Source organism: Helicoverpa zea, chromosome 21 (assembly GCF_022581195.2).
Source record: "Helicoverpa zea isolate HzStark_Cry1AcR chromosome 21, ilHelZeax1.1, whole genome shotgun sequence".
NCBI classification, from domain to species: Eukaryota; Metazoa; Arthropoda; class Insecta; order Lepidoptera; family Noctuidae; genus Helicoverpa; species Helicoverpa zea.
In genome coordinates this window covers 10883025-10905346 of record NC_061472.1, presented here as the reverse complement: position 1 = coordinate 10905346, position 22322 = coordinate 10883025, and the positions used below count along the sequence as shown (strand labels likewise).

At 35.0% G+C, this 22322-nt stretch overlaps 1 protein-coding gene across 6 annotated transcripts in view; it reads right to left on the bottom strand.

Moving 5' to 3' along the window:
* LOC124640951 (inverted formin-2) overlaps window positions 1-22322 on the bottom strand; it is a 112307-nt gene that overhangs the window by 15574 nt on the left and 74411 nt on the right. For 5 of the 6 annotated variants that reach the window (XM_047178932.1, XM_047178933.1, XM_047178934.1 and 2 more), the window contains 2 exons: window positions 1257-1365; window positions 755-835 (listed from right to left, as the gene is read on the bottom strand). In XM_047178932.1, coding sequence (XP_047034888.1) covers window positions 755-835; window positions 1257-1358 — 183 coding nt within the window. In that variant the 5' untranslated portion in view covers window positions 1359-1365. Of the gene's footprint in view, window positions 1-754; window positions 836-1256; window positions 1366-1654; window positions 1893-22322 lie in introns of those variants that run through there. The other variant, XM_047178929.1, reaches the window with a different exon arrangement.

The following is a 22322-nucleotide window of genomic DNA, read 5'->3' as shown; positions in this document are numbered from 1 at the left end:
CGTTTATTACCAAATATAGCCTAATGTTCTATAAACGTTTGATTTGTGTTCATACGACCTTTTAGTTTGAATCACTCTTTAGTAGACCTACTAGATTACTTTCATGTCTCTTTTAGGTAATTTATCTTTATCTTTATTGGTAATTTAGCTTTATTTGCATCAGGTATCTTCAGACCTCGACAAACAGCAAAGTCATCTTAAACTAAATACCTACGTACACAGGGCCACGCGCTCAGATCAGTATCAGAAAACTGCATAAGTAGTAAAAGATAGCAATCTTTTCCTAAAGATGGTAATTATTCTACATCGGTCACAAACACAGGTGTTTACCTCGAATGATTCATTCTGTTTGTTTGTACTGAAAGAACAATGTAACATGCAAAACAGATTGTCGTAAAAGACAATAGGATATGACAGGTGGATGATTTATTAAAATTAACAGGTGTAAGTGCTTATTGCTGAAGCTAACACTAGACTGCTAACTGTGGGTTTTAAATTAAATGGCTCTAAAATTTTTTTTCTAACAGTGATTTATTCTATGCCTTATGTTTTTAAGTCAAGTGAATATGCTATTTCTAGGTAAGTTTGTTTTATCCGCGATCACATCTCCGCTTACGCCTACCATAATTTATTTCTCTGATCATATGGTCAAACGCGTCCCTATCAAAGATAAAAAGTTCTTAAGCATCTTCAATTTAAGGTCTATTTGGATTGGTATACAGTAATATAGAGAAAATGTACTAGTTTGTCTTACCTTGTACCGCTCAAGTGTGTCCACCGCTCTTGCGTAGCCATCAGCATTGTACACGCACAACGCTGATAACAACTCGAAAACCTGAAGAATAATAGCCGCTGTTTAATACATGTATATTCGTATGCTCTGAGAAGGCTGGAAGTGACTCTTTGGGAATCGTTGCAATATTGTACCTAGAAGAGTTAATCAGTCTTATATAGCAATTGAAACCTGTTGAGGAATAGAACTAATCTCTTAGAGAAAAGGTTGAAGCGTTGATGTATGTTTGTGGTCCATCACAGCAATTCTCCACAAGCTTTTGGGGTAAAGCAGCCAACGTCAAATATAGTCTTTGATGATTTACGTAGCTTATTTTGGCACCCTTCGGCATATATATAACTACAGAAGGAAGTTCCTATATCTGTTATGTTTCTAAATTTCCCGATGTGGGCCAGTAAATAGGGTGTTATATTTTTTTCTAACTAAGGATAGTTTATGACTGTTCAAAATTTCCGCATCTGACCTGTTTCTTAACAGGCGCGGCCGGCGATGTGAGTGCGGCTGCGAGCTTGCCCGTGTACTCCGCATGTTCTACAATGTAGTCCAGGCCCACTCGGCTCTCCATCGCCTCACTGGAAGAAAAACAATATTTTTAAGTCTTTATTAAGTATATACATTATTCTAGAAGTACCTAATGAGCTAACTTTTTTGGAGTGATAGAAGTCTTTATCTATATCTCCCTTATGTAAGACTGGTTTGGTTCTTGATCGTGACACGCATTTTCGTCATTATTATAAGGTTGAGGTTGAGGTTAAGGTTGAGTTAGGACTTGGAAATTGGTCAAGTACAATATCAATTTTGGTAACTAACTGATAAACTGTTAGATTAAATATTAGTCGAAAAGATCCAATTATCAAATACCTTAGCACAATTGTAGCATCATGAGAGGTAAGCACATCTATCAATCTTTTTGGTAGTTCAAAGGCTTTCCCTCGACAAGAGCTGTCTTTGGTACCTTTTGGAGATTCTTGAGTTTTACACATTTACAACACTTTGTACTGTATTAGTTACTTAGCAACAAAAAAAAGATATTTTAGAAATACTTCAATGTATTTTTTAACAAAGGCTATTGACACGATCATAGCTTTTCTTCAAGTGCAGATGACCGACAATGCAGTCTTGCTTATATGCATTGCCGATGGTGAGGAATAAGGAATAATCCTAGTATGATAGGTAATGGAAAATATGTCTTTACAGGTAAACGTTTTATATTCTATGTCAGTCTGTCGGTTCGTTTATGGTATCTTTTTGGTAGTCATGCCACGTACCTATATGTTGACGTATTGACAACACTTGGATTAAGTATTGGATAATACAGTACTTATCGTCATTTAGTTCTAGAGTTTTCTGAATTGTTTGGTGTTTGTTTCCATTACCTAGAATTTACCAGCTCATCTGGAATCTAATGAACCGTAATTATCCTTCGCTTAGCTACTATTATACATATACCCACTAAGTACTTCAATTTCGGTACCTCCATAGGCTTAACTATTTTGGTTGACATTAAATTATATTTATATTTTATGTTATATATGTTATGGACCAAGTGATAAATTGAGCAGTATACATAATGCCCGGTCATTATGAAAAATGCCCAATATGAGAGCGCAATTTGATAATAATTATTCAAATAATCAAATTGACCGGGCACTATACATATTGCCCATGACCTTTTGGGCAAAGTAATACAAGCAACGTAATAACATATTTATATTCAATTTTTTATTGTTATTGCCATTTAATTTAAAATTAACTAAATATTAAACCACTTAAATAATCAGCCTCATAATTTGGATTAATTATGAAGGACTTCTGCCTTAAAAATCCACTAGTTTTTGCATTTAAAAGTTAAGGAAAGTCATATTTAAAGGGTGCTTATTAAACAGGCTCCTTTTTAATATAATTATTCGCCCCGAATAATGTATGTTGCCTTCTTAATTACTAAGTCAGCCACAATTAACGAGCATCTAAATAATACTATCTCAGCCACTCGTTATCTTCTAAGTAAACCACTCTAAATACAACTCCGCATGATGGTTATTTTTTAGCATCTAAATTTGTAGCATGCATTCTAACAGTAAACTTCTAAAATACTATTAAATGACATCATAAAATTTATTTATTTAGCTTCTAATTTTTTAACTCAGTACGTTTAAAATGTAAGCAAGCAACATGCAGCAAGCATGGCTTCTGTCACGGCACCGGTGCTGCGGGGCTCCGGCGGTCCCATGCGAGCTTATCGTCGCAGATGGTTTTCACGCTCACCGCCGCAGCTTCGGCTTGCTGGCCGGCTCAGCCGGCCAGCCTCAGCCGCGTCGGCGAGCGTTAAAACTACCTGCGCCTCAGCTCGCAGGCCGCCTCGCCCCTCCACACTTACGCGGTTTTGAATTGCACTCTAGGGGTAGGACAGACAAGACTACGTGGAGTCGGTTTTGCAGCGATACGTTTTCGTCACATCATCCTCCGAGCCTTTTTCCCAAACTATGTTGGGGTCGGCTTCCAGTCTAACCGGATGTAGCTGAGTACCAGTGCTTTACAAGGAGCGACTGCCCTATCTGACCTCCTCAACCCAGTTACCCGGGCAACCGTTACGTGGGATACGTTTTCGTCACTAACTTCAATTTTTTGCTTTATTATCAAATTGCCCAACTGTCATGTAGCAATATAATAATGCCCGTGCAATGTGATAAATAATGAAGTTAAGATAGTTATTAATCACTTGGCCCGATAAAGCTAGACATTATTCATAATGCTCGGGCATTATTTATAATGCCCGAATTAATCACATGGTCCATAACATATACACTAAAAACAATTATAAAATGGCATCAAAAAACTCCTGATCGCTGCCCACTGGGACTATTAAGATAATATATTGTAAAAAGTTCTTTGTAATATAATTATATTTAACGCCTTGCCTATTTTATGTAAAAAGTATTAATTAAAGATAAACCCCATTGCAAAACAGTTTAATCATAAAATGAACGGAATTGCAAAAAGGATATTAATAGTACCTAATGGAAATCTTTAATGCATGATTGAATCTTTAGCTAGTAATAAAAAGTAAAAAGCATAGCTACGTCTTGATTTTCACACTTAGTTTTTTTATTACTATAAATAAGGATCGGTCGGTGTATCTAGACACACGGCAGTGTGTCCGCCAAGTTCGAGCAAAAAAAAAGAGACACACCGGCCGTGGGTTGTATTACACGAACCATTTCGGGCCAAATTCGACCCCCCTGTAACTCAAAATCTATTTTGTTTACGCATATCAAATTTCTAGTATCTGTTGAGACCCCCTCACTTATCTAAAATACAAAATTTCATTAATATGCCTATTGTAGGTCTTGAGATATTGACGTCAGAAAATCGCTATTTTTACTATACACTCACTGACTGACTGATTCACTGACTCACTCATCAAAAACCTAGACCACTTCCAATGGTCGTATTGACTTGAAATTTGGCATGGAGGTAGGTCTTTATGTCAAGGTAAAGGAAAAAATCTGAAAATGGCCAAGTGTGAGTCGGTTTCAAAATAATGAAGGTGTTTTATACCCGGTGTAAATTTATACCCTTAAGGAACTAAAACGAACTAAAATCTATATTTATATAATATACCTTCGAATGGTACAAAGGTTTGTATTTAGTCAAAGTAAAGTAAAAATCTGAAAACGGCAAAGTGTGAATCACTTTCGAAAATAACGAATGTGTAACTTTGATCCACGAACATAATAAATGATAACGTCATGTCAGTCAGTTGGTAAATCTAGTCCATTTAGTTAATCTAGTTCATTTCTTTGTAAGAAGCATAGTGCATATTTAAAAATCTAAAAGATAGTATAAATGAACCATTTCCTTAACTAACTTAATCATAAGAAAAAAATAAAATAAACAACCTTACAAAAATAAATGAAATCCCACCCAAAACAAAAATGTGAATGACTGCCAAGTTCGATAATATGGGAATGCTTCGCCTATAAAAGAAGTGAGATCTGAATAAGTACCAAGTTCCATACACATACCTCAGTTAAAAATAGTTACTTTTTAATGATGTTACTTGGCAAGTTTTAATAGAAAATTAAATACTTGATTCATTGCGTTTAGTAGGTTTATAACAAGGTATGTGAAAACTTGCCAGGTAACATCATTAAAAAGTAACTATTTTTAACTGAGGTATGTGTATGGAACTTGGTACTTATTCAGATCTCACTTCTTTTATAGGCGAAGCATTCCCATATTATCGAACTTGGCAGTCATTCACATTTTTGTTTTGGGTGGGATTTTTAATTACTGCAGAAAGAACATAATTTGCGAAACAGGTTATTAAATCGAAGATGTCAATGTCAATAATCTAATAAATACTTAATTATATGTACCTCTAAGATAATGATTAAGTTGTATGTAAGTATTTCAAAGATAAAATATAAGTATTTCAGGATATGTAGGGGCGAATTTAGAGGTACAGTTTTAGAAAGTCGATTCAAAACATGAGGCATTGAAACTTACTTTATTATTTTAATACAAATCACATCTGTATTCCTACATTATTGGCAAATAAATAACTCTTATTCTTTTTCAAAGACGGTTTGCTACCTGTGTTTCTAAACAGCAACTATATTTTATACCCGTAAAAAAATATTTTTCGTATAAACATGGCGACCAAATGGCGTTTATAGTCCATGGCGAGACTATATAATAGACAACATTTAGTATTCTCCCCATAAATAATAATTAAATAAAATTAACACAATCCGTAAAAACATAAATAGTAATTAAAGAAACATGTTTTAACAAACTAATGTCAATATATAATATAACTTAATGTTGTTTTACTATAATTTGGCGTTTTTATAATTAAGAATTTAAATTAAGTTTGAAACTGTATCGGATATGGATGGTAAACGTAGTAAATCGACAGTTTTTTGAGTCGTTAATCAATATGTCGTTTTAAGTTTATGATAGAAGCTTTTTGTATCTTAAAAAAAACTTTTGTAGACGAATTTTAAAATGCTCTTTTAGACGATGCTTGTGATTTATTACTAGATCTATACTATTGCTGATCTATACTAGATTGTTTGCTTGAACGGGCTAATCTAACTAATAGTCAGATTTGATTTATTTCAGTGTTAAATAGCGTGTATATTGAGAAAGGCTTTTCCGCGTAAATCGTGCATCTTTCCTACAAAACATTTGTGTCATTACCACGGAGAAAAAGAAGAGTTAAACTTTAAAACATTCCAAGGCTTCCAAATTAAACACTAATACATTACCAATAAGTTAATTCGCGCTAGTAATTGATAGTTTCATCACAAGCTGATAAGGATCGCAATCTATCGAATACTCATATGGAAACTTAGACAATTGAACCAACTGGAGGCGCTATTGCCATTTCTTCCATTTTGCAAAAAGTACCTTGCAAAGGACCGTCATTCATTCTCGTATATTACATGTGTATGTCAAGTTTATGCTTGTGTGAGTGTATGTGTGTATGAGTGAGTTAAATTAAAAATAATGTATATTTTGTTACATAGCCTCACCCCCAGTGCATTTGGCAGATTTTTTCGCATATAGATTAGAGCTCATGTCCACTCCAGTTGGTCGAATGCTCTAAGTATGTAAAGCGATTCTATCGACATTACATACTGTTGCAACGAATCTTATTTACCGAGAAATGTATGTAAATTATATGTTTATTAGCCTCAGGCACGTGTTGGCTAAGTCATATTAATTTTGCAGAAGATAAGACTTTAGATAAATATATTCTATTCGGTCTAGGTTTTTTGATAAGGCTGAATATGAATCATACAAAAGAAGTAACCGTTTCGGTCGTTAATCATAGATTTATCTTTATTTTTAATCTTTTATGTCCTGATATGAAAGATTGCAGTCACTTTTATTTCAATAGATTTACCAGAAAACACAAAGTTTCTAACGAAAATTGTGAGTTGAACCTTTCGAATAGTAGCTATTATAAAAATCATTCAAAGAAGATTCCAGAACGAAAAAGATAAAAGGAATAACAAAAAATTCTCCTAACTCCATTTATCAAATATTACCATTTAAATGTAAACCAATAACACAAAAAAATGGGATCAAAACAGGTTTTTTTACTTTTTTTTTTGTAAATCAGACCGGTTCATCATCAGTCAATAACCGATACGTAGTTTACGTAAAACACACATCGATATATGAAAAAGTTAAGTTACACACAACGTCTGTATCTTACAGTGATCCTTCTTATTTATGTTGTTTCTTATGCTGTTCTCCGCAGTTTCAGCCGTTTACCGTGAAAACTGCTTTCTGTACCCGCGCAAAATATAGCTTATATTATTACCCTAGTGGAGCTTCCCGACAATAAGAGAATTTTCACATTAGTGCATTGGTTAGTTCAGAGCTACTGTAGCTGCAATTTTCAGACATATCAATAGGAATTATTTTGCCTTCTTTACCTATGTCATTAATAATAATACTTATGTAGTAGAAATATTTTAATGTAATTTAATATTTCGCAGAAAAACCTTTAAATTATCGCTATAAAACTATAAAAGTCTAAAAACACTCTTTATACGTAATTTACGATCGAATTTCAACAAAATTACTTATTTAAAACATGTAAATTTTTGCCACAAAGTTGATCTTTTTTTTCTGTCAAAAATGTCGTTTTATCCAGATGTTAATTAAGGTAATAAAAATAATATATACGGCCGTTACTAAACCGTATAGAATTTCGCAGTAATTTGCAAAGTCGATAGGGCACTTTATTACCAAAAATAATTACGTGTGAATCCCAAATGGGTACGTTATACTTAAAAATAACCGTTATTCACACAGGGAAGTAAGTAATTACGAGATTCTAATCAATCGACTATTAATTAAGTTACTTTTAGGTCATCATCTGCCCACCATTTTCTAAACTATGTTGGGGTCGGCATCCAGTCTAACCGGATGCATCTGAGTACCAGTGTTTTACAATGAGCGACTGCTTATCTGTCCTCCTCAACCCAGTTACCCAGGCAACCCAATATCCCTAGGATAGAGTGGTTGTCAATGAATCTAAATACAGTAATAACAATATTGTTTCGAGACTGCGCGGCACCCAAATGCCCGCTTCTAAGAGTTATCTAGCGATAAAAATTACTTTCCTGATATTTTTTATCTATGTATTAATAGTGACTAAAGTACATAATAAACCAATAAATTATAGTGTTTTCAACAGATAATATCATGATGACAATGTTTTTTTAAACAGGTTTAAGTTTTGCCCTAGATAAAGAATGCATATTTTTTTATAATCCATCTCATATTATGATTCAAGAATTTTTGATTCAGATTGACGTAACGTCGAGCTAGTTAGCGAATATTTATTTTGTAATAACCATCATGTTTTATTATGATAAAAATCTGTTTAGATTTGATAATTTGATAGTCAGGAATCTACTCGAATGAGCGCTTAATTGACTTTCTCGAAAGAGCAGGAAAAAGATAGCTGCTGTTTTAGACTTTTTTGGCAAAACATTTATGAATAACATCATAAAGAATGTAAGAATGCACTCAAAAACGTAATATCTACACTTATATTAAAAACTGTAGAGTTTGTTTGCTTGAACGCGCTAATCTAAGGAACCAATTGGCCGGTTTGTAAAATTATTTTAGGTGTTAAATGACCCATTTATCGAGGAAGAATATAAGCTACTTATATAGAAGAATATAGGCTACGTGAAGAAATTTTCTCGAACCACACACAGGTGCCATCGTGGAGAATAGCTAGTATTAGTAAGAGCTAATGATGTTCAAACATTTAAAAAGGTCCGCGTCAAGGCTATCAGCATACCAAACACTTGTGCAAGAAATTGCTATCTCTTCAACTATTTAAACAATAAACAATATGGTTAAAATAACCAGACACTAGACAGCTTTCGTAACTTAACAAACATAATGTATTGGACAGTATCGGTAAAGTGCGAGCGGGTTATAAAGACCATTCAGTAGATTTAATCTTGCTTGACAAATAGTGAGCTAGGCAGGTGGTCTTTGCTACTAATTGGTTTTACAAGACATTTCGATTAGCTTGATTGATCATAATATGTCATTGGGTCAGGTAAATAATCACATCATATTCTAGTCTGAAATCTTAGGTAGACAATTATTGGTCATTATTTTGGCATGGATCCGCACAAAAATCGATAACTTCAAAAGTGTTCTAAATGGTTTCCTCCGGTTTCACCTATGTAATCCATGGAAGCAACTTCCTGCATCCGGTTAAAACATATCATATGTAACTAAGGATAGTGTAGCTTCGCAACAATGTAACATTTTCTTTAATTAGTAGTTTGGAGTAGTATAATCCATCAAACAATGTTTTTTTCCTCTTTATAGACTTTCCTCTTTCTACAGAAGTGTAGACAAGATGATTTTGATCTCACGTCTCAGTGAATGAATAATGATGTTGTTTAACTAGATGCGTTAATGACACGTGGTGATGTAACTCGATAGGGATGCACGTGGTGGGCCGTATCTAGTGTAGTTGATGTTTAGATATCAAATGCGTGAGATATTGAGCGTGGACGGAGCTTTGCAAGTTGTTCAAACAGTTTTATGTTGCGATGGAAAAGTAAATACTGGAGCTATGTGATTTTTTAAAGAGTTACCGCGGCCCTGGTACACAAAGGGCTCCAAAAGAAACAAATATGGCTTTTAGTCTGACAAAGTCTAACATTCCCTCACACTGCATTCATAGTAGGAGGGGTCAATTTAAGATTGCCCATAAAATAAGGGGTAAGTAAATAATGAGCTTTGGCTATAAATCATATCGTGAAATATAGTAAGTAAATGATGTAGAATATACTAGAAAAGAAGATGAATCATGTCATGAATAACTTTAAAAACAAGAAAGATGGTAATCATTATGTAACAAAACTGGAAATGTAAATAAATAAAGATACATTTAATTTAGCAGCAACCAAAAATTCAACCACACTTCGCTAATGAATCAAAATATTCACGAAAAAGTTCACGACCACAATTAACAGTTGGCAATTTGTAATTCCCATAACACCGTAATACTGCAGTTACGCGATATTTAATCGCTTCCCATCAGTCTGATGTAACAGTTACGAGATATAAAGATATAATATACTTTATAGCTTCTGCATACCGATTGGTATCTTCACACGTTGAAATCGTGGTTTGTTAATTAAAAGTCTTATTACGATTCAGTGATCAGATATTTTTAACCGACTTCCTAGAAAAATATAAAAGTTCTTAATTCGACCGTTAATTGTCCTGGTAAAAGTATGATATCTTACCTGGCTGTATAAGTATTTTTTTAAAAGCACTGAATGACTTTGCCCTGCACTGAATGCCCTGCGCACTGAATGATGCTGCCCTCGACTTCATATTTTCTATTCATTTAATTGATGATCCAATCAAATTTAATTGATGATCCAGAGTGCTAATTCCGAGTTTTGACAGCATTCGCAACTCGATACGTAATTATAAGTCTATTGAAATAAAGAGTCGTATGCTACATCACATGATTTAGGTATTACTTCTTCTTTTATTTTGCCGGTTAATAATGATTACACTCGCAAAAGTAAGCTCAAGTGAGATGATGACAGTCTTTATTAAATAAACAATTCTATGATAAGTGCTACGTGATTCAATGGTGTGATAATCTTCGCATCGAAAAAATTTACTTGCAAAACTCGCACTAGGCACTCTGATCAATATTGTAACATGGAATATTTTCTAGAAAATGTCTCTTATTTTTGTCACTTTCCTATCCAGCCCACACCATTTACCTACTTAAATAATTCTTCCCAAATTATGATTAACCACGACTTACATTCGAGTATCCTATCTAAAACTTCCAGCACCATCTTCATTACTATGCCAAGGTATAGGGGACAGCCTATAATCCATCGCGTCATTGCGCGATCACGTATGCGCCCGCGCACCTAAGTCCACCGATCAATATCTCGACTGTTGTAACGCTACTGGTTTTTTTAATAACGCTTCTGTCGCCTCGGGTGATTTTTTGGAATTTGTTTTTAAAATTGACCTTGAAATGATAGCATCGTCTTGTTTGCCCACGTTTTGATTAATTGTAGGTATTACAGAGTGGGTGTGAGCACTGAAGAGTTAAGTGGAGGCCGTCTAGTTAAGTACATCGTTTGTTAGTGAATTAAGGTTTTGTAATGATGAAGATTGTGACTTCGTTTTGGCAATACAGGATATTAAATGCATAACCTATTGTTACACAGAGAGTAATAAAACAGAATAAGGCAACTTCGTGGTGAATGTATGCTTGATATGTGTGCTTAATATGCTTTATTGATCTCATGTCTTAATTAAAATTAGCTTACAGCTTTACCGTATCTTCAAAGTACGATTTCAGAAAATTAAGTAACTTTGCAAAAGAATTTAAAATCTGTGCTAAAATCGATAATCCTTCCAAATGAAACCTGACTATCTGAAACCAGTACCTGTGAAGACCCTGTCTCCACCGGACCTGACTGCAGGAACCACATTCCAATATTCGTATTACAACAATTTCTATTCAAATGCGATTAACAAATGAAACGGTTTAGTTTAACTGAGCGAATTAAACGGATCGTTACAAAATGTGTCGGTATTCGTGAAATTTGCTCGGTGGCACTTTACTGGGCTCGGTCGTGTAACTTAACGGCGTTAAGTTATGCTCGGAGACTGATTGGTTAGAGGTGTAAGTTATAAGCATGGCGAGTTTTAAGATAAAATAATATATCAAGTCCAGCATCTAGCCTTATCCCAGTTTAACTGGTGGTCTTCTTTTTACACACTTGTTTGTCTGACGTGTTCTCATCTCACAAGCAATATTGTTTCCAGCCACCATTGTCTTTCACAAATATCATCCATCGTTTCTTTGGTTGTCCCCATCCTCCACATCCATCCACTTTAATATGCTTAACTTTATCCCTCCTTCAAAATACAGATCGATCGATACTTCGAGATACATAATCACAATCCATTTAAAATAACAGTCTTATAAAAACAAAAGGCAAACCAAAAATTATAAGTCATACCAGTTTTAACCACACACGCTGTTATTTTTCTTAAAGTAACAATTATTTGTATCCCAAAATATATTTTTGATCGCCTCAGCTTCTACCTTCCCCCACAAGGCAGTTCCTCGCTCCGCTGGCATGCTGTCTACCAGCCCACGCATTCCGAGTGCTTCAACTTGAAGAATGGTCTGTCTGCCTGTCCTTTATCTCGCAAGGGTTACAAGTTTACCTAGTCCGAAGCCCAAGCAATATAATGTAAGGTGCAATAATGTTCTAGTCATTTCTGTATCGCATTCCCATGGAATCTAATAATAAATCAAAAGCAAATTCAAAATATTATTGCCGTATCGGATTTCTGCTGTCTAACCTTATTAACTGTGGCAACTGCATTTACTTTATCTTTACTAGTAAGTACCGTATTACTTAAAGCTACTTGGACGTCCTTGGGCTGAAAAGCGTCCGATTGCAAATCCTATTCGACATCCCTGGACAGGATCACGTCTAGCCGTCTTTGTTGGTTCAAGGCGATGTTTCAATGAAGAAAAAAGACCATTAAATTCAGGAAATAAGTATGCTCAAATACCTATTTCGAACAGCCATTTTAAGTACCTTGACTAAAACATGTGGCGTATGACTAGCATATACCATTGACATGCAAGGCGCTGACAAGATCAGTTCAAGATACCAGGACCACGGAGATTGATCACCGATAAGTCACTGATAAGACAGCATGATGTTAATGTCACTACCATTAGTTATGCCCCGTTTATCACGGAGGTCTGTTGACTGGTTTTTGTTTCATTTCCTTGTTGTTTTCAATAGGAACACCCTTGTCGTGTCGTGTGTGATTATTGAGTTCACTTCCGTTGATAGATAATTATCATCGTTATTTGAAATGAAAGACGTCATCGCGCCTAACTTGCTCTGCGTTACGACTGTACGATAAGATTGATTCATTTGTTTTGCACTAATCAGTCATATAACAAATGAATGCTACTTATCATGCCTAAAACTGAGACTTTAAGTTAGACTCCTCTACTGTTTATTTCTAAGGATAGTCTAGATATTTCTACGTCGAGAGTATGCACGTGTAGAACAAACAAAAAAACTATAGAAAAAATCGTAGAATTTGCGCATAAACATAACCGACGTCAAATAGCAAAAAAATCTCAAAGCTCACTGATTAATCTTGATCTAATAGATATTAGGTTTATGCTGCTGACGTAGATTTTGATGCGATCTGAGATATTATTGATCATGTCAAATGGCCTGATGATAATACAAAGTGAGAAACGTTTACTATAGTTTTTTTGCAGATTTAGCCAAGGTTCAAGGCGGGGTAATGTATTATTCAATGTTTAGCAGATCACTGACATGGCTTTGCTAACGAGATTATAAAAACCTCGGGGAAACCAAGAAGCCTTAAGTTTCAAGGTACATACTAAGCGAAAGATGGCTGCTATGTTTACAATTTCTTAATCGAATATCTCGTCACAACTTACAGTAATAATTCCAGTGAAGATGTTATGATGTATGTTAGGATTTGTCTAACTCTTCACTTGTTTATTGCAATGGAAGAGAGAAGGCCATCACTTGATTTTTCATACACATCATATTTAACGCAGTACTAAGATTTTTTTGAGTCATCCAAAGATAGACTTAGAGGTCAATGCTTAGACTTTAATCATCAAAAAACATGCACACAAACACAAATTATTATTATAATACTCTTTTAATCCACAAATCTACAGTCAATTCTCTTAATCCTATATCTCCCGATCTTCACAGTCTCGCCCACATCGCAACCTTGCCACCGGCTCATTGTCGAAACATTGATTGATAGCATAACTCAAAATCTCTGACCGTCTAGCATCGACACAATTGATCGATTCAATTATAAACTTCTTTTGATTCTTAAAATAAATGTAACTGGCCATTGGCCGTTTTTGTTTATAACTTAAATGAATAATCGATTTGTGACAAAAAACTTCATGTGTACAGTTTTTTGGATAGGTCTTGCTTTTTGTGTCCTAAGTGTGTTTTGTGGTGTCTATGTTTTAAAGTTAGCGCCTGTCTAACCGTTAATATTATCTCAGAATAGACTGTCTTCCTAATCCTAGACGTATCTTTATTTTGGTATCAGCATCAATACTTACATCTGTGGCAAGCTCCTACTTTTGATAAATCTCATTGATTTACAATAAATACTATTCTATAGGAAAGAAAACTGAGTTTTTTATTTCAAGTTCACAGAGAATAAACTGGTTGTTACACCATTAAAATAAAGTTAGATAACACTACATAATAATTCCTTAGTATTCATCTCGCGAACAATGTCGTAAGGCATCAAAAGATATTCCTATACCCACACAATCTCATTACAATCCTTGCTTATTCTACCAGCATTAAGTAGATACTGCCATCACGGTCATAAATTAACCATTAACCATAATGGTTTGACCTTGGAAACCACCCACATAGGAACCTTTGAATGTTGGTTTAACTTCTATCAAGTTTTTGTCGCGATTAGGGACGAAAAAATGGTTAAGTTCTAATTAATTGTCTTGTCGTTGAGTTGGATTAAATACTGCGCAAATGTTCTCTTCTTATCAATATTTATAAACTATCAAGTGTTCGTAAGTTAGGCAAGGTCCGATACCTTTTAATGACAAAGATTCCATTTGTTATAAACAGCCACAAAAACTCATATAGCTTTAGATAACTGCATTGTATTTTAAGAAACTGCACTATAATTATAGAGATAATCGCAAAAAGATTTGCGGTAACAATCGTGACAATAAACCACACATTTTATTTCCTGACCTCTAAAGTAACAATGACTAACACAATTAATAATACCTACATAACACTAAGAAGTACCTACGTACTATACATATTATTTAACTAGTCGTTTTCCCGCGGCTTCACCCGCGTTCCGTAGGAACTACTGCCCGTAAAGGGATAAAATAAAGCCGACGTTACTCGGAAACAGTGTAGCTTTCGAACGGTAAAAGAATTTTGCAAATCGGTTCAGCAGTTTCGGAGCCTTTGGGGTATAAACAAACAAATTTCCTCTTTGTTGTAGTGGTATATAGATAAACAGTCGTAACTCAACATACTGCAATCTGTATTTCTTTGATTCTCAGACGTAAATATTCCATGGAGGATTGCGCAGAATCTTAAGTTACAAGAAATCCCGCAGGCGATTCAAAACAAGATTATAGCCTGTCTTCTCTCGGTGTTTTTGCAGATCTGACGTTAACTGCATTAGTGAATTTAAGTTGCCCTTTTTTTGGGACTTTTTAAGGACCTACCGTCCTTAATGTTTTTTTTAAGTGGCCCTTAATAAATATGCAGGGTGTTTTTAGGTACAAACTATTGCCTAAAAATATTGTTATTATATATTATGTTAAAAGTAACATATTTCTCAACATCTAGTCCTGATGTTCAGTTTTATGAAACCAATAAAGTATAAAAAGGCATATGATGTGTTTGTACTTATATTTAAAAAGAAGTATGAAATGATGTAGCAATAACAGGACTCTCAAAAATAATTTCAACAACTTTTTGACAATCCACTTAAAGACCTAAAAATAGACTCAGCGAATGACCAAGCGCCATCAATGATCATTTTAGTTATTTACGTACTGAACGAGCCTAAATCCGTCTTCATATCTTCTGGGCGACCTCTGCCGGACACCGACCTTGCCTCATTTGGTCAGGCCGAGGGGTCTGCCCTTATACCGAGTGGTATTGACATGTGCAAGCCAGTGTGACCAATGGGGTGATGGAAAATTCTAGCTGTCTTTTGGAGCGGAGATTTTTTGAAGTATAGGAAGGTTAAAGTGCTTTGAAATTGATAGGAGTGGTTTAAAACATGAAGGTCCATAAAATGAAAAAAAAAAAGAATATTTTTCCCTTCTATTCAGATGACTTGACTACTGGACTTTACCTTCCTAAATGCAATTACGCCTTTTTATATCCATTTGAAACTAAACTCAACATAAAAAGAGATAACACAAACCAATTAGAGGCGTTAAGTATTAGCCAAATTGGCTTCCCAAAAAATGACACAAAAAGCAACCTCATAAAAAATACAGGTTTTCTTACAACCATGTTTACAGCTTATGTAGATATTAATTAGGTATATGTTTTAATGAGTAAAAAACTGGACTTTTACGACCTTTAACCTTTTTGTAACTTGGTAAAAACAATTACGTAGAAAGAGTAAAAACCTTGAATATAGATCAGTATTGCACAAGAGCAAGCCCTTTAAGCCTTGCAAAGGTCAAAGCCGGGTCACTTTCACCCACGAATGCGCGCGCGCAGCCAATATGGCGGATATTGAATCCTCGGGAACAATGGATTTATGTTATGTAATGATTCCTATTTGTCAATTTATGGGTATCGGTTTGTTTTGCTTGATGTTTTGTTTGGGAAAGAAAGTTAGACGTTTGAAATTAAAAAGTACGTATGTAATAAACAGGTAAACTGATTTTTTAATCAGTGCAATTTTGTTGATGCATTTTTTGATTGCAGTGGTTTTAGGAACCGTTTCGTGTGCCTAGATAAAACCAAGATGCACCGTAGGCTTCCTCAAATTTCCTTCTATCTCTATTCCTAAATTCTTCTATCACAGCCCAAACACTGTTACTAATGACAGTTTCAATGTAGTAATCAATGTTTCAGTGTAATCATAGCAACCATAGGAATGAATATAAATCTCCATTTCAGTACACAATCAGCACCACCATCTACAGAACACATCATTAACTACAGGAAAAGCCAGTTAGCAACAATATCAGTAACAAAACTGTCTCAGTTAGACTTAACAGTCGTATTTAACCGGAGTATCAATGTCTGACTACCCACGTGGGCACTTGTGAGGAGATCGGGTAACTAATGGCGGTCGTTGATCCTGATCTGAGTAGCTTTGTTTGTGGATGCTATAGGATTTTGTTCTGGTTTTGCCTGTGTTTTGGATATAGAGAGTTTTGGAAACAGATAGGATGGTTTTTCTTGGGCTGTGTAAAACTTCAAGGCAAAAACGACGGGGTATTGCAAGTTTGACGTGGGTCTGTGTATGTCTGAGGCATCATAGCTACAAGACGGATGAGCCGATTGTGATTAAATTATTATTCATTACGCCAGTCCAATTTTCAAAATAAGAGTTGAGCAAGCTCTCTGTTTAGCTATTTTGTTTCAGAAGTATGCTTTCTGCAGAACGAAGATGCCTTTGGCATATCTGGAACAGTCCCCAAATCGCTTGTATTTAGTCTGATTCTAGCATGTATACTTAATTGCAATTGCTTTCTTCTCAAAAATGATGTCATCAATATATAACTCTTCCACTTTTTTGTTACCCCCTATCAAAATCCAACTTTTTATGCCTCTATCAAGTATTTTGTTTTCATATTACAGTTAAGTCGAGCGTGAAGGATTGATGGCCGGGATCTGTTTACACGAAGACTTAAAATATTGGATTACTTGTGAATGAGTTGAAAAGAAGCGACTTAACCACGTTCTGAGTCATAGGTTATAAAAAATGTGGATTGAACTTGTGAATGAACTTCTAAATAAGAAAGACTGTTTGTTTGTCCTGTCTGTATTTAGGATAAAGGTCGTCTATTTTTGGATGCAGAAATTTTATTAGGAAGTACTGTGTTCTTAATTATAAATGGCGATACAATTATTATTGCTGTTTGAAGTCTGACAACCAGCCTTACTAAGGGTATTGACTTGCCCGGGTAACTGGGTTGAGGAGGTCAGATAGGCAGTAATCCTTGTAAAAAAACTGGTACTCAGCTGCATCTGGTTAGACTGGAAGCCGACCCCAACATAGTTGGGAATAGACTAGGCAGACGATGATGACAGTGTCATTGCTATTTTCAGGATGAGTAACAAAGATAAAAATATACGATTTTTGTTTGATGATTTATATGCCTAGACATATAATTTTATTGTGAAAAACTTTATTGAGCTTTTTTTGCCTTTGTGGTTTTGACTACATTAAGTGCAGTGGTCAGATTTTGTACTTATTTAACCTTAGTTTTTGTACTTAGTCATACTTTATTCTAAGTATTGCTTTAGCTATCTAATGTAAGGGAAACGGCTTATCTTGGGATAAACCTGCGATGATTGATAGATTTTTTTCATGTTTTTGTCCAATTTTAGAGCTTTGAACTTTCCGGTAATGAAGCGGAACTGACGTAGTTTGAGTAACAGGCAAGATTAAGATTTTTTCAAATTGATTTTATGAATTAAGGAGCCAAATTGTCAATTGTTAAACCTGTATAAAGCGATCATTACCGATCTGATTGAGTATCTCTAGAATTGACAAAAATTGATTAAAATCAGGTCGTATTACTCCACTTTAAATAAATTAAAAATTACTACCTTAACAAAATGATTTAATCTATTGAAACAAAAATAAACAATCCTCTTCTCCAACCAAAACAAACAAAACTAACAGTAATAAATGATTAAGCACAAAACGATAAACAAAGAGTCCATTAGCGCTACAGGCTGCGCGCGCGCATCCGACACTGACCTTGAGTTATGCAACGGATATTATATCGACAGCCTCCGGAGATCCACGTAACTTTATTTACTTACAATATTATTATGTTGTTTATGCAAAATGCATGTGGATGGATTTGCAAAAATACGAGTCAATTTAGTGTAAAAGTCACATAATTTAAGATTTTCTGTCTTTATATTCTTGCATACTTACTTTTCTATCTGACGTCATCTCACAAGTAACATTATTTCTAGGCATATCGTCTTTTACATCATCCATCCATCCATCGTTTCCTTGGTCGGCCTTTTCTTCTATATCGACATTTAAGCTCAAGGCCTTCCTCATAACATGATCCTCATTCCTCTGCATTACATGCCATACTATGACAGGTTTCACCAAAATTCTCGAACATACTCTTCTTTGCAGTTACTATTCCAGTAGCAAAATCACATATCGTAATACCTAAGAATTTAATCAATTTGTTACTAGTAAATATTTAAGTAAAGACAATTGCTTAACCCAGGGAGCTGGACCTTGAATCGGACTGGCGTGTTATGCAATGGATTATAATATTGACAGCACTGCCTCCGGCCGCACGATGTGTAGAACCGATAAATTCTAGTACTTGTACTGTTATATTATAGCTTTACTTTGTTGGGATTTGGGAAATAATCTGGGGAATTTGACTGAAGATTACAACCTATATTAAGCTTCAATTTAGAAACATAACCTACTTAACATAAGCACAATAGGTTTGAAAACATCCCTCAGGAGTCAGTCAAAAATAGTCTTAACTATTCCAAAGTGAGTCTTTTAAACATTAAGGAAGTAATCAATGATCTAAATAAGCCGAAAGAGCGTGCAAACGTTAAAGCTTTCAAAACTGCTAGCAATGATCCCCAATATTTATAAGAATAATAATCTAGACTTAACCCAACATAGTTCAATCCAATAACCAGTTCATTAATAAACTACCTAAGTAGAGGTATAATAAATATCTACAAGATAACAAAGACCTTGAAATAGAAGGCGTTATTAAACAGATTAAATCGTTGACAAGTCTGCCGGCGGCGTCTGTCCAGCTCAGTAATTATAACTACAGGCTATGAAGTGACAGACATACAGACATACGGAACTTGATAATGATGTATGGGATTATTGTTTTATGTACAATGATTGGGCTCGGCTAGCAATTATGGTGTTTTAAAATAACCAGGATCTACGGGTACAAGAAAGAATAAATTAAAATATATGTGGAATGTTCATTTTCAATTTGAATGAACCCCAAAACATAGGTGCTACTGAACTTAAGGATAAAGAAATAAGTCATTGAGTTAATGAGAAAGAAGATGTTAACACAGACGCAGAAAACATCGTAGCATAAAATGACTCTTTTGGACAATCCCTACAGATATATATATATTTTACTTAATCAATAAAGCCGGCATGTATATTAAAAGTAATAAAACTGTGACAGCAGATGTGAACAGTGGTGTAGGTCGGTGTCATGTCCGGCGCGCGCGCAGCCGTTGTCTCACTGCGCAAGTAGACGCTTCCTGTGGTAGGGGTGATAGATTGGAAAGAATGGGTTGAGTAAAAATTGGTTTTGAAACATATTTTGATACGGAAGATATGGAATCCTAGGTCAGTAATATATGTATAAGCTTTTGGCTACAAAGGCCAGTGTCCCAACGGTACACCACTGGATGAAATTTTCAAACATGAAGCTTTCAAACAGAAGAAATCATGGCGTCCAAACTGTGATTCCTCTATACTCCTTGAGGATGTCAAAATATAGGATTTATATATGAATTATTGCTTCTAAAAGTTCAAATAAAACATTTTCTTTATCCCTAAATCCCAAATTAACTTGAATCAGGTCATATCAAAAACGTATTATAGAAATGTATGTCTCTATCAAGGTTAGCGCTACGCGCGCAAACCATGGCCCTTCTTGGCAGTCGGGTAAATAAAACATTTGAATATTCAAAAGCTCATAATTCTGACGCTATAGCCCTTGGCATCCTTAATTCAAGTGTCACTTCAAACAATAAGCCTTTACGTCCATATACGGCAACTAATACGTCCATTACCGTCCGTCAGTGTCCGTCACCGGACGTCCAGAGCCGATTCTATCGATTATGACGTGTTATGGCGCGATTAGTGGACTTTTATTGGTAAATATAGTATAATATATTGGTAATAGGTGATGGTAACTTCCGTCATGTTATTTGAATAAGTGCTTTGTTTGATGTGGTGTATCTACAATCGATTATTATAGAGGGAATTATTTTTGACGGACATAACACTTTAGTATCCGATATAAGTTGGATGTAGTAGATGTAATTTGGTAGATATCCGTTGCGTGGGTAGACCCTTCTGCAAGTGCATTGAATACAAGGTCTTCACTGCATCGCATTACTGCGTGTAATATGATAACGACTTCCAGACCGATAACAGTGCTTGTTATCTCAGGAGATCAGCCTAATGTACAGGACGCAATGTATAGTCAAGGATTTGATGCTCTCTCTATTCCTTCACTCTCATGGCTCGATGGGACGATAATCTGACACGACCGGAGAGGGAGCAGGCACAGGACCGGCACTAACGTGCTCTCCGATGCACGGGTGTATCAATCACAAACATATATGGCCTTACTACATACACTTAAACCCCTGTTTTACACTTGTCTAAAAAATTTTTGGCTGCAAAATGAACCATATGTCAACGTCATAATTTGTCATTTTTTTAGATAACTCTTAAACTGACGTTTAAAAGTTTTTGTGGTAAGACGGTCAGACTTCGGGCTGCTTTAAGAAAGGTTCTTAAAACCCACAAAGAGATATGTTTCTTTTTCTCAATTTCGGACGGGCAAAGTTATTTGAAAGACCTAAGTATAAGTGTGAAATTAAGTAAAGGTGTTGAAGGTAAAACACTTTTGTAATAATTACGAAAAATACAAACTTGTTTAAATGTCACGGCTTTTGAACTATATCGGTTATATTTATTTAACTTAAGCTAATGAGACACTTATGTTTTGCGGTTGCAAGCAAATATACGAGTATGTACGTTGGTAAAATGTTAATGAGTTCTGTTCTTGATATAATGTGCACTACTTAGAGCATTTCAAGAATTTTTCCTTTTAAGAAAATTGTTGAAGTATGAAAGCATACTTCTGTGTTCTTTTTTAAAATTCAATGAATATTGTTAGAAATTGAAAATTTATTTGTTTACTTATTTGTTTTTTATAATGCACATAATTCTGCATTATTAGCTACAGGTGCAGTTGTCAGACAGGTGTTTTTCATATTTAAACCACTTAAAGTTCTTGATGAAATGAACCCGGATTTTAACATTTTTATTAAGTAAATAAAATTGACAAACATACTACCTGCACCCTCACCAGGAAGGTAGTACCTTATAAACAACAAAATAAAAATCTATGAGTTACACATTTACCTTAAAAGGTAAAACGACGTTTTTGCTCCAAGGCTCACATACACTTACACGCCATATTGGGTACCTGCGCACGCGCTTCCTAGGCCCGCTCTAGATAGAACAAAAGCGCATAACATCTTATCTCTAAGATTAATTACTGGTTTTTAACCATATGTTAAGTTAAAAAGGATATAAATGCTTTGTTTTGGTGAATTAAGATAAAAATGGGACTTTTAAGGTATTTTGTTCTGTTAAAGTTTTTGCGTTGAAATATTAAGTAGAGGTTAATGTTTTGAATACCGTCTGGGTTTGTGAAGGATGTATGTAAGTTAGGTTAAAGGCTCTAGGAAGACTATAGAGAGAAACAGTACTAGCCTTATTGAGACATTGAAGAAGACAGTATATTGTTGTATATCTTCTGTTCGGAAACCTCTAGAACATAGGAACGACGTCGATGGAGGCGCCACCGGCGATGGCATCGGAGGGGGGACAGCGCGGCGCGGGGGGCAGCCACGTACGAGGA